The sequence below is a fragment of the Aquarana catesbeiana genome, linkage group LG01 (assembly GCF_042186555.1).
Source record: "Aquarana catesbeiana isolate 2022-GZ linkage group LG01, ASM4218655v1, whole genome shotgun sequence".
NCBI classification, from domain to species: domain Eukaryota; kingdom Metazoa; phylum Chordata; class Amphibia; order Anura; family Ranidae; genus Aquarana; species Aquarana catesbeiana.
Genome location: NC_133324.1, coordinates 79,587,955 through 79,601,590, shown reverse-complemented (window position 1 = coordinate 79,601,590; position 13,636 = coordinate 79,587,955). Strand labels below are relative to the sequence as shown.

The 13,636-nt window shown below is 40.5% G+C and overlaps 1 protein-coding gene across 1 annotated transcript in view; it reads left to right on the top strand.

The window, feature by feature from the left end:
* ADAMTS12 (ADAM metallopeptidase with thrombospondin type 1 motif 12) overlaps positions 1-13,636 on the top strand; it is an 808,982-nt gene that overhangs the window by 708,807 nt on the left and 86,539 nt on the right. Inside the window, exons 18-19 of the mRNA XM_073620835.1 lie at positions 10,416-10,626; positions 12,140-13,207. Coding sequence (XP_073476936.1) covers positions 10,416-10,626; positions 12,140-13,207 — 1,279 coding nt within the window. The remainder of the gene's footprint in view (positions 1-10,415; positions 10,627-12,139; positions 13,208-13,636) is intronic.

Sequence of the window (13,636 nt, the reverse complement as noted above, 5' to 3'; positions counted from 1 at the left end):
GTTAGGTTCTTAGAGAGGTTGGAAAGTTTACTGATCAAGAGTGAGTAATTAATCCTGAAGATATGTCTTCCTGAGGATGTCAATTTGATACCCAAGTATGTTATTTGTGAGGAGTGCGCCCATGAGAAGGAGGAGACCGACGAGACTTGTTTTTGTAAAGATGGTGAAAGTTGTAGTGGCAGCATAAAGGATTTAGACTCATTCACTTTATACAGGGATATTGAGCAAAACTCATTTAAAATGTGTTGGAGGGCAGGGATAGAGGAGAGGGGGTCTGTTAGGGCAAGAAGAATGTCATCTGCATATAACCCGACTGTATGCAACACCTGTCCAATTGTTAGGCTTTTTATTGCTGAACAGGCACGGATGGATTCTGCCAATGGTTCAATAACTAGTGCGAATATGAGAGGGGACAGTGGGCATCCCTGCCTGGTCCGTTTGTGATGGTGAATGGGTCTGACAACATACCAGATATCCATACTTTAGCACTTAGATTAGAATACAAAGCTAGAATGGCTTGTCCAAAGGGTCCAGTGAGCCCAAATGTATTCAGAACTTGTTTGAGATAGCCCCAATGTACCCGATCAAACGCCTTCTTTGCATCCAAAGAAAGGAGCAGAGAAGGCGTCTGGTGATACTCTGCCCATTGAATTAAGTTAATGAATCATAAAACAGAAAAAACTGCGCTATAATAATAAGTGAAACCAATATGTGAATACATAGAAATCAATTGATGTATAGAAACAAAGAAGGGTCAGTAAGTGAGTGACCATAGAAATCATCCATAAAGACAGAGGAAGTCCAAATACAAAAGACATAAATCACTCAATATTCCCAGTGAAGGCTATATAGAGAACATGGGATAAAACACCACTCGTTGTGATGGTATATGGGCCATATCTGCTGTACTTCCAAGTCCACGATGAGCACGGAGAAGTAGCGCCATTGGTTCGGCATCCGGATCTTCAGCTTACACACAGGCTTACTTAGCTTGATTTCTGGTAAGCGCGAAATCTATGTGGTGGTGGATCAAGAGTGGTGTTTTATACCATGTTCTCTACATAGCCTTCACTGGGAATATTGAGTGATTTATGTCTTTTGTATTTGGACTTCCTCTGTCTTTATGGATGATTTCTATGGTCACTCACTTACTGACCCTTCTTTGTTTCTATAAAAAGATTTCTATGTATTCACATATTGGTTTCACTTATTATTATTATAGCGCAGTTTTTTCTCTGTTTTATTGTTGTTTTTGTGTATATCTCACAATTTAAACTGCTGCTGGCAGGGTTTTGGTAGCGCGGTATTTTTCCTTTTCCATAAGTTAATGAATCTTATGTTGCTATTGGGGGCTTAACGTCCATTAATGAACCACACCCGTTCTGCGTGTACCAGAGTGGCTATTAGGGGTTGGAGTCTGTTAGCTAACAATTTGGTGTAAATTTTGATGTTTTTGTTTAATAGTTTTTTGTTTAATAGTGAGATAGGCCTAAGTATTGCTACGATAAGTGCTTCCAAGGTTTCTTTGGGGAAAGAGCATGTTTGTGCTGCTTGGTTTGCCACTACACTGATGTATGGGGACAATATATCTGGGAATACCTTATAGTATTCATTACTATACCCATCCGGGCCAGGATATTTATTGGCAGGTAGAGTGTGGATGGCTTTCAGCACTTCCTCAGTAGTGAAAGGTGTTGCTAGTGAAGTTTGTTGTGAAGGGGACAGAGAGGGAAGCTTAATTGCATCCAAAAAGGCTTTTATGTGGCTCTCTCAAGGAGGTTGGAAGTCTGGTGCTTCTTGAAGGTTATATAAGGAAGAATAACATTTGCTAAAGGCATTGGCTATTTCTAATTGATTAGTGATAGTTCCTATTTTGGGGTCATCGAGGGAGGTTAAACTGGGTTTTCTCATAGATTGTTTAAGTTGCCTGGCTAGCAGGGTGCCCGCTTTATTTGCTTGGGTGTAAAAATTTAGTTTGGACTTTTTAAGGGCATGTTCGTGTTGTCTAAGAAAACTGTTGGCAAGATTTTGCCTCAATTTGTCAAGAGTTTGAGCTGTGGTCACATCTAGTGTTGTTTTATGCTGTTGTTCTAGAGTTTGGATCTGAGTCAATAGATCTGAGATATCTTTGGCTCTCCTCCTTTTCTCAAACGCACCCAGCTTAATCAGAATGCCTCTCATGGCAGCCTTGTGCACATTCCATAACACATAGTTATTTATGTCCTCTGTTGCATTCAGCTGGAAGAAAGAAACTAGTTCTTGTTTGATCTGGTCCTTGTATCTAGAGTTTGTAAGAAAAGAGGTGTTTAAACGCCAAAGAGACGTATTCTTTTTGAACGGGGATACAAAAATTTCAAGGGAGACAGGTGCATGGTCAGACCAAGTAATAAAGTGTATCTCCATCTTAGAAATGTTCTGTAAAGTAAGTTTATCTACAAGGAACAGATCAATCCTTGAGTAAGAATGTTGTGGTTTAGAAAAGAATGTATAATCTCTTTCGTTCCCATGTAAACATCTCCAGGCATCAAAAAGATTTGTGTCAGTAATAAGGTAAGAGAGGGTAGATGAGCATTTGCGGGCCTTATTAGTGGAATCCAGAGTGGGATTTGGGGTGTCATTGAAATCCCTGCATAGTATAATATGGCCTTGGGCAAAATGTTTGAGTTTTGAGCGGATTTCTCTAAAAAATGAGCGTTGGCGCTTGTTAGGGGCATATAGATTAATCAGGGTGATTTGGGGGTTGTTTATGGTGGCCTGCAGTAAAATAAAGCGCCCAGCTGGATCAGTGTAGGAGGAGTGCAACTGAAATTGCACTGAGTGCTTGATCGCTATCATTACACCTTTTGATTTATTATCGGTGTTAGTGAAAAAATAGTGCACAAAATCTGTATGTTTGCATGTGGGGGGATTAGTTTGTTTAAAACGGGTCTCTTGGATGCATAAAATATCAGTGTGGAGGTGTGTGGCTTCCTTCAATAAAATCGATCGTTTATAGGGCGTATTAAGGCCCTTGGCATTTATGGAGGTGATTTTAACCATATTTCAGAAATAGAATGTCTGGAGGTGTTTAAAGAGGGACTTATACTAGCTGCATATAGGAAAAGAGGGTGACCCAATACATTTCGGTACTTCAACTTAGAGATGAGTATAAACACAAAGGCTAACTTTGCAATACAGATATTATAATCTATGCAGTAACTGTAACAGGTAAGTATAGCTGTCTGCACTGTAGAAAAAGACAGGCAGAAAAAGACAGACAGCCAGAAAAAGGAAAAAAAATAAAAAAACGATGAGTTTGCTTAGCAGACTCGTCAACCAGGGGTTGTAAGGTAAACACCTAACATCAGGGTTCTCGTGTCACCATGACCTCTTTTAGGTATTGGTAGGTGGGAAAAATGATGAACATCCACCAGAAGAGTCATTAAATAAAAATTTCAGATTCAAGTAGGAGGGGTCGTCTCCCAAATTTTAGTGAGATGCTGGGTATTGTGGTAAGTCACCAAGAGTTTTGTAGGGTGTACCCAGCTGTATTTTATCTGTTGGGCTCTCAATGTTTCTGTTATGGGTCTGAACTCCCTACGTCTCGCTGCGGTAGCTTGGGATATGTCAGCGAAGATTGTGAAGCAAGGATTTGATTTTTCTCGCTGTAGACATTAGCATGGCTTTAATGTGAAAGAAATGTATTCTTGCGATAACATCGCGCGGTATTGATGCTGGAAGGTAGCTTGGTTTTACAAGGCGATGAGCTTGTTCAATAAGAAGCTCTTGTTTTGAGGCTGATGGTAGAATTTTTTTAAATAGGGATTGCAGGTATCTGATTAACTCTGTTTGTGTCACGGATTCAGGTATGCCCCTGATTATGACATTATTTCTTTGAGGTCTGTCCTCGATATCTGCTATTTTGTCTTAAAGGCTCTGAATTTCGCATGACTGGTCTTCATATGTGTCTACTATATCATTGTGGGCTGTTACGATTTCCCCTACTTTTAACTCCAGGTCATCTGTGCGTTATGCAATCTGCGATATTTGTGATTGTGTGTGACCAATTGCTCTGTCTGTGTTACATTGCATGTCCTTAGATAGGGATTGTAACATTTTTTTAAGATCTAAGGCAGATGCAGGTTTGTCAGTGGCTGGGAATTTTCCTCAAGTAGTGTGTTAGACTCATAATCAGCGGCATTGCTTGTGCAGGGGACATGTTTAGTTTTTTACTTACATCTGCCTTGGAGAGTGGAGATTGCAGAGAAGAGGCTGGTTGTTTATGGGGATCCTTCTGTGGAGAGTGTGGATCCACAATATCCTCTGTGAGGTCTGTTTGATCTGTGTCGCCCAGTGTGTCGGGGGGAGAGCAGCTGTGCAGCTGGGACTGGAGCTGTCTGTGTGTCAGCACCATTTTGGACTTCCTCCATGCTCGTTCTGGGGAAGAAATCCGTGAGTTTGCAGGGCTGAATAGGTGCGGCTTTCCCCCTGAAGGATCCCCCTCTATGTCGGGCAGCGTTACCCGAGATGGCGGCGGGTGTCTGGGTGGTTGTCATCACTCGGGGTTGCTGTGAGAAGCCGTGGATCAGCGGAGCACCCTTATCAGGCTACCATGTGGCTCAGCGGCTCAGACATGCCCCCTTTTCCAGTCTTTTCTAAAGTGTCCCATGAGTATTAAGTTTTGCCTGATAAAATAATGCAAAGTTAAATCCATTTCTTTTTTAATTCCAACACACTTATATAAGAGGCTCTAGAATGTTGACTTTTGGTTAAAGGTTTCCCAAGATGTCCTTCTATTGTTGGTGGTTCTCATTAAATTTAACAATAGAGGACACTGTCATTGAATTGAGTACACATGAGTGTTGACTCTTGGTCAGCTGAATAGACAGGTTTAGGTTTGTATTTTGCTAGCTTGGGTAAATTTAAAGTTATAAACTCTATCTCTTCCCAACAATAACACTTGTAAATTCTGAAGGCTTTTTAAACATGGACCAGTTTCAATAAAAAAAATAAAAAAAAAGGTTTCAAATAAAAAAAAAGGTTTCAAATAAAAAAAAAAAAAAAAAGTTTTACTTCTTTTTTGGGTCCAGGTGTTATCCGTTTACGTACCAATACAATGCATTGTTCTAAAGCTCAAACAACCTTTCAGGCTCTCAGCAAATTCTGAGTCTTTTAGTTTTCTGTGTTAAAAAGGTTCATCCATCTGTTTAGCCGGACTCCCCTGGATTCCAGGGGATGTCACTCTGATAGAGGCCAGTTAACACCCTTTGGCTGGAGACACCCTTAAGGTTGCAAGATCAGTTTTTAAACATACTGACCTTTCACCTTTTAGGATGCCCCTAATTCCAATTTTGGGTAATCCATCTTTTCAATCTGGACTGAACAATCTCCAATTTGATATACTTATTTGTCAGGGCTCCTCCCGTTTGTTGCATTTTTGTCAAGAAAATCAGCTCATGACAAGCCATGAAATTGTAAGTAACTTTTTCCACACTTTGGACTTCCTCCACTGTGCTCAGCTGGGTGCATCTCTCCGCACTATGCCGGAGAGGTATTCTGAGATAATAGACCTGACCATGTTCGAACAAACCTGCCTTGCAGGGAAGCCAATGAGACATTCACTATCTCATCTCTACTTCTTGTTGATATTGGCCAATGCTCCACATGATCTTCCTTTTCTTCAACAATGGGAGAGATTTACAAATTAACTTCACACAAACTCAAAAAGATAGAATTTTATTTTTTGCTCATAAGTCCTTAGTGGCGAACAGATATCAAGAGGGAGGATATAAACTCCTTACACGATGGTACCAAACACCATGAGTACAACATCGTATGTTTCCTCAGACCTCAGATGTCTGTTGGCGCTGTCGGGAATTGGAGGGTACCCTATTTCACATCTTTTGGGAATGTCCGAAGTTTAATTACTTTTGTGATATGGTTGATCATACAGTTAAAGAGCTAACGAGAGAGAGGAGGCCTGTAGCATATTTACTCCATGATACACCCTTATCCAATAAAAGCTGTAAAAACTCACTGTTAAAACACCTTTTAACGGCTGCAAAAGCATGTATACCTGCATTTTGGAAGAGTCCAATTGTGCAGACTAAATCTCAATGGATGGATAAAATTCAGAAAATGGAAGATCTCACAATGTCAATGAAAGAACAGGGCGCAACATATTGGAGGATTTGGACTCCATATTGTTTGTATAAAGACCAGTTTCCTTTAGAAATGGAGGGTTAATATTTAGGAGGGTAGGGTGATACACAGGACCAGAGAGGGATGCCAGGTTGGTTGGGGGGGGGGCTTGGCACTTTTTTTGTGTGCTGGTAGGGTTCTTTTAAAAAGAGAAAGAAAAAGGAAAAAAAGGAATAAGAAGCACATACTCCTAACCTAGTAGGGTTTGAAAATGTAGTGTAAAGCTGTTGAGGAGAATAGTAGTTAGACATTACGCTGTATAGTAGAGTTGCATAGGCGTTAACTCTTAACATTTAGGTAAGCGAGACTTAAATACAGTGTTTTTGCAGGTTGTTTGGTAACTCTTTGGAAATGTAGTAATTATGTCATTTTATGTATTTACACATAAATAAAGAATTGAAAAAAAAAAGGTTCATCCAGAGGTTGATCAGCATGATTCAGTTAAATGTTATAATTTTTTTATTTCATAGAGGCTCTGGCATTTAATTGTGTATTTATAAACTAAAGTTTTATTATCAGTTATCAAATGTATTAACAAAAATATATAAGACATCAAAACCATTACAGTTTTCTTTTAACCACTTCCATACCGGGCCCTAGTAATATTTACATAGTTACATAGTTGGTAAGGTTGAAAAAGACACAAGTCCATCAAGTCACACCAACCTGTGTGTGTGTGTGTGCGCTTTTATGTCAATATTACATTGTATATCCCTGTAAGTTGTGGTCGTTTCTAATCATCTAATAATTTTTTGAAGTTATCTATGCTCCCTGCTGAAACCACTGCTTGCGGAAGAGAATTCCACATTTTTACCGCTCTTACCATAAAGAACCCTCTACGCAGGTTCTGGTTAAATCGCTTTCCCTCTAATTTTAGTGAATGGCCGCGAGTCTTTTTAAATGCCCTTTTGTACCTTTGTACATTGAAATCATATCCCCTCTAACGCGTCTCTTCTCCAGAGAGAATAAGTTCAGTGCTTGTAATCTTTCCTCATAACTAAGATCCTCCAGACCCTTTATTAGCTTTGTTGCCCTTGTCTGTACTCTCTCCATTTCCAGCACATCCTTCCTGAGGACCGGGGTCAGAACTGAACGGCATACTCCAGTTGCGGCCAGACCAGAGTCTTGTAGAGTGGGGAATTATCGTTTTATCTCTGAAGTTAATACCCTTTTTAATGCATACCAATATTCTATTGGCTTTGCTTGCAGCAGCTTGGCATTGCATGCCACTGCTGAGCCTGTCATCTACTAGGATCCCAGGTCCTTTTCCATCCCAGATTCCCCCAAAGGTCTCCCCCTAGTGAGTAGATTGCATTCATGTTTTTGCCACCTAAATGCATAAAAAAAATTCTATATTAAACCTCATTTGCCATGTAGTTGTCCACCCCATTAATTTGTTCAGATCTTCTTGCAAGGTTACAACATCCTGCAGGGAAGTTATTGCCCTGCTTAGATTAGTATCGTCCACAAATGCTGAGATTGAGCTGTTTATCCCATCCTCCAGGTCATTTATGAATAAATTAAATAGGATTGGTCCCAGGACAGAACCTTGAGGGACCCCACTTTCCATATTGGACCATTCCGAGTACCCCCATTTTTTACTACCCTCTTAACTCGCCCTTGTGGCCAGTTTTCAATCCAGGTACTCACCCTTTGGGCCATGCTGACAGACCTTAGCTTGTATAGTAAACGTTTGTGGGGAACTGTATCAAATGCCTTTGCAAAATCCAGATACACTACGTCTACGGGCCTTCCTTCATCTAGATGGCAGCTCACCTCCTCATAGAAGGTTAATAGATTTGTTTGGCAAGAACGATTCTTCATGATTCCATGCTGATTACTGCTAATGATACCATTATCATTACTAAAATCTTGTATATAGTGCCTTACCATCCCCTCCAAGAGCTTGTATACTATTGATGTTAGGCTAACTGGTCTGTAGTTTCCAGGGATATATCTTGGTCCCTTTTTAAAGATTGGTGCTACATTGGCTTTTCTCCAATCAGCTGGTACCATACCAGTCAGTAGACTGTTCTTAATAATTAGGAACAACTGTCTGGCAATTACTTGACTGAGTTTCTTTAAGGACCCTTGGGTGCAAGCCATTTGGTCCCGGTGACTTATTTATATTAAGTTTTTTAAGCCTGTTTCTGATATTATCCTCTGTTAACCATGGGGGTGCTTCCCGTGACGTGTCATGAGGTAAACATTGCAGTTTTGGTTATGACGCCGGCAGGAACACGTCCTCCGGTTCTCACTGCTCCGGGCCCACAGCGCAGCGATCGGGGATGGGACATGTTCCTTGGGACACAGCCTATCCCCGATGAGGGTAAAAAGCCAATAAAAATGTCTCTTTACCACGTAACCGGCTGTGCCCAATCACAGCCGGTCACATGTGTTGTACTCATAATTGCCGCTCGTCGCAGCGCGCCAATTGGGGCTGAAGCGTGTCCCTCAGACATAGCCATCCCAATCAGGGTAAAGAGCAAATTGGCTCTTTACCACGTGACCAGCTGTCCAATCACAGCTGGTCACAAATGTCAACAAACGGCTGTAGTGCCATTTCCAGTTTCCCGTGTGTGAGGAGGAGACCTGGAAAAAAAATGTGAAGTACAGTGATGTGCCCCGATTGCCCCACAAATAGAGAGGACATGTCACCAGCCCATCTGAGTACCTCTCACAAGCCCCAGAGTACCTGTCACCAGCATCAGAGCACCTATCACCAGTCCCAGAGTACCTGTCACCAGCCCATCAGAGTAACTGTCACCAGCCCATTAGAGTCCCCGAGTAACTGTGACCACCCCATGCCTCATAGAATATACGTTGGGGTGTTTGCTTTTCAAAATGGTGTCATTTTGTGGGTGTTTCCATTGTCCTGGTGCTCCAGGACCTTCAAAAGTGTGATAGGTTGTCTGGAAACTAAATGTGTAGTTTATGCTCCTAGAACGCCTGATGGTGCTCCCTGCATGTTGGGCCTCTCTATGTGGCTGGACTGTGTAAGTCTCACACATGTGGTATTGCCTAACTCAGGAGGAGTAGCAGAATGTATTTTGGGTTGTATCCTTTGCTATGTACATGCTATATGTTAGAAAAATCATATAAATTGACAACTTTGTGTAAAAAAAAAATCTAAGTTTTCATTTTCTTTCCACGTTTTCCCCAAATTCTGGAAAAAAAATGACATGTTCAAAAGGCTCATTATGCCTCAAACAATATGCCTTGAGGTGTTTGCTTTTCAAAATGGGGTTATTTTGTAGGTAATTCCACTGTCCTGGTGCTCCAGGGCCTTCAAAGGAGTGATGGGTCATCAGGAAATTATATGTGTAATTTATGCTCCTAGAATGCCTGATGGTGCTCCCTGCATGTTGAGCCTCTCTATGTGGCTAGGCTGTGTAAAAGTCTCACATGTGTTGTATTGCCATACTCAGGAGGAGTAACAGAATGTATTTTGGGTTGTAGTTTTTGCTATGTACATGCTATGTGTTAGAAAAATCATATAAATTGACAACTTTGTGTAAGAAAAAATATGTTTTCATTTTCTTTCCACATTTTCCAAAAACTTGTGAAAAAAAATGACATGTTCAAAAGACTCATAATTGCCTCATAGATTATACGTTGGGGTATTTGCTTTCCAAAATGGGGTAATTCTGTGGGTAATTCCACTGTCCTGGTGCTCCAGGACCTTCAAAAGTGTGATAGGTAGGAATGAAGTTAGATGTGTCATATGTGTAATTTATGCTCCTAGAACGCCTGAAGGTGTTCCCTGCATGTTGGGCCTCTCTATGTGGCCAGGCTGTGAAAAAAAGTCGCCACATATGTGGTATTGCCATACTCAGGAGTATCAGAATGTATTTTGGGGTGTAATTGGAAGTATGCTTATGCTGTGTGTGAGAAATAACTTTTTTGTGTAAATAAAAAATATGTGTCTTATTTTACTTAAATAGCAAAAAATAAAAACCCAGTGGTGATTAAATACCACCAAAAGAAAGCTATATTTGTGTGAAAAAAATGATAAAAATGTTGTTTGGGTACAGTGTTGCATGAGTAATTGTCATTCAAAGTGTGAGAGCGCTGAAAGCTGAAAATTGGTCTGGGCAGGAAGGGGGTATAAGTGCCCTGTATTGAAGTGGTTAAAGCACACTCCTAGAAAGTTTCATTTCAAATTGCCATAGACCCTGCAAAGAACCTACATAATTATTTTTGTCACTAATAGAAAGTGGTGTATTTGTTTTCAGGTGGTGGTATGGTGAGTGGCAGGAATGCTCCACTACATGTGGTACAAGTGGTGAGAAGAAGAGAACCGTGCTTTGTATCAGAACATTGGGGTCAGACGAGCAAGCTCTCCCTTCTGAAGACTGCAATCACCTGACCCAACCCAAAAGCTCCATATCTTGTAATAGAAATGTGTCCTGCCCATCTGACTGGTCAGTGAGCAGCTGGAGTCAGGTAAAAAGAAAATCTCCAACATTTTTTCCTCTATCGTTTTTCCAACTAGCATCTGCATTGCAGGGTTCGGTTCCTTAACTGTTTTCCAACCAGAGCACTATGTGTTCTCTGGTCTTACATGTTCTCAAGGAGTATTCTTGACATAAAGTATAGTATGTTCCCATTTCTGGTGGAAGGTTGTTATATCCAATGACCCCACACCACAATGCACACCTTTGTAGGCACCTGTGCTGTGTTGGAACAAAAAGTCATGTGCGTTTTTTGATGTGTGGCTGTACATTGAGGACCCATAATGGTCACAATTATAGATGTTTCTTCTACAGTTTTAGATGTTTGTCCACCTCATGACCTGAAATACCTACAATGTAGTTTAGCCTTACAACTTTCTGCAATCACATTCCTGCTTGCTGCACAGAGATGATCCAACCAACAGACTGGTGGATGACAGGTGACCCGGGAAGCTGTGTTACCTACCTGATAATGCAGAAGTACAAATATGTATTTCAAGCTGTTTACATGGAGTTCAGCTTTGAAGCACATGTCTAATTGTCTATCCTAAACGTATTTTTAGTCTTGTATAATGTGGGAAAAATAACAAAAAAACTGACTTGGTTGGGGGGGGGGGGGGGGGGGGGGCTCTAGCTTTCCCCTATTTTACAAGAAAAAATTCAATTTCTGTCTGGTAAAACTGTTATCATAGAGTCAGTAAGTGAGGGGAAATGTCTCCAGTAAAGCCCTGGACAGCAGGGGCTTTAACTTCTCTGCTCTATCCAACGCTAGAAAAAAAAGGTTTTAGCTGGACATACACTTTAAAAAGAACCTGCCACCAAACTAAAAAATGCAGGTAAAAGCACAGAATAATCCAGAATTTAATTTGTGTAATCGCAGTGTATTTTTTACATAAATTATGATTTATTCACCTGCAATGTGCCTTTGAATTTGCTCTAAAATTTGAACACTCCATGAAGAGTGTACAAGAACTCCCTAGCCCAGCCCTTTCCCTACTTGGAGATTAAAGCCTTCACCTCTTCTGGAACAGTGTTTAATTACTCTCTGTGGTGGCCTAGCTCCTCTGCCAACTCCCCCCACATACACATACACGCATCCCTACATAACATTTTATGTATATAGCTGCTGAGGTTACAGCTTAGTTGCTTGGGCTGCTGACATCAGATCCAAGATGTGTCTCAGGGCTTTTGAATGTCTGTTTGGATGAAGGCTTTTACAGGTTAAAAAAAATACATTAAGATGTGTGAAGATTTTTGTTGAAATGAGTGATTTGGTGATGGGGTCTTTTTAAGTATACCATACTGGAATATTATGCATATTGTGCTTAGTAATGCAACACAGTATTAGTTCTGTTTGTTCTGCTATCATCTCTTTCATAAGCCTACCCAAAAACTTTAACAACTGATCAATTGTTTTACTGAATCCCATTTTTTCTTTGCATTACTATCAAATAAGTCCAGAATATTATGGTATCCAGTCTAATTGCATTTACTTTACTCTGCAGTGTTCTGTTACCTGTGGAGGAGGAGTGCAAACCCGCAATGTTACATGTCCAAAACACAGCAGCAAACCATGTGACCCATCCAAGAGACCAAACTCCAAAGCTCTCTGTGGACTTCAACAGTGCCCACTGCAAAAAAACTTTCCACTGCCCCCTACAAAAGACAAGAAACCCTTTGTGAAAATAAACCCTAAAACAATTAACATACCAAAGAAACGCATTTTTCTGATGAACACTAAAAAAAATGTTCCCTCAACCACAGAAGCTCTGAAAGATATCACAACACCCGCTTCGCCCACTCAGACCCCTTCCATCATTTCCATAGAAGATGACTTCAGAATCAATGAAATTCCAAACTCCACTCATTTCAATGTAGATTACAAATACAGTTTTGTTCTTGTAGCAAACAATAAAAAGAAAGCCAGAGTAAATTCTTTAAATACTCCTGCAATGTCCAAAGAATCTGATAAAAGTTTAAGAGGAGACAATGAAACTGTAACAGAAAGAGACCTCATCGCTGTCCTTAATGCCACAATGCCACCAACCAATGTCACTAATATCCTGGAAAAAGTAACTCCAGGGTATGGTTTTCTAACAGAACAACCAGAAACAAAGACAGACAGTGAAGAAATGGATGGCTCAAGCTCAGAGCCAGATGTTGATTATGAAAATGAAATAAACAACATAATCGAATCTAGGAGTAAGAGGCACAAGGGCAAGTCCAAGGTCATTAAGGATAACCATGCAACAGTTACCTACAAGCCTGATTCATGGACTGTGCCTTCTGCTACTGTCACCACAGAAATCTCCAGGTCTCTAGGTGCTACACCAGGCCCGACTATGCAAGGAGAAACTTCAAGAACTGATAAACAAACACCGCCACAAAATAGCTCAACCATCTCCAATCACCTGCCAACCTTCACTACATCTAACATATCACAAGATTTATTTGCAGAGCTAAACAGCACATCCAACAGCAGTCTACTTAATTCAGTGGCAGAAAATAATGGCACTGAACCTCTTCTTAACGGGTCAAGTCCCATCTACTGGATTGTAGGAAACTGGAGTGAGGTAAGAATTCAATTCTGCTGACGTGTAGAAGATGTCATTTCAATTCCAGGGGAAGTAACTCCTGCCTTTCATATGATGGTAGAGGTCATGGCTTTATGGATAATAAATAAATTATAATGGTATTTCCTAGAAATAGCGGTAACCTGTCAGGGCCCATCATGAAAAGCCCTCAGTGGCTGCAGATGGATATGAACAAATCAAATATTATTAATGGAATTTACTTGCAAATCACTGAGAGATTTTAAACTACTTAGTGATAAGTACATACAATTTAAGAGAAAAAAGGTAAGAGAATTTCCTAATGGCTGGGCTGCCATGTCAAGTTAAAACTGAGGAATCTTGCTTGGCGTAACCACAATTATAACTAAAAATTTAGGGACACCCTGGAAATTCGCTTTAAGCTTGTTAAAATATTAAACAAACACATTC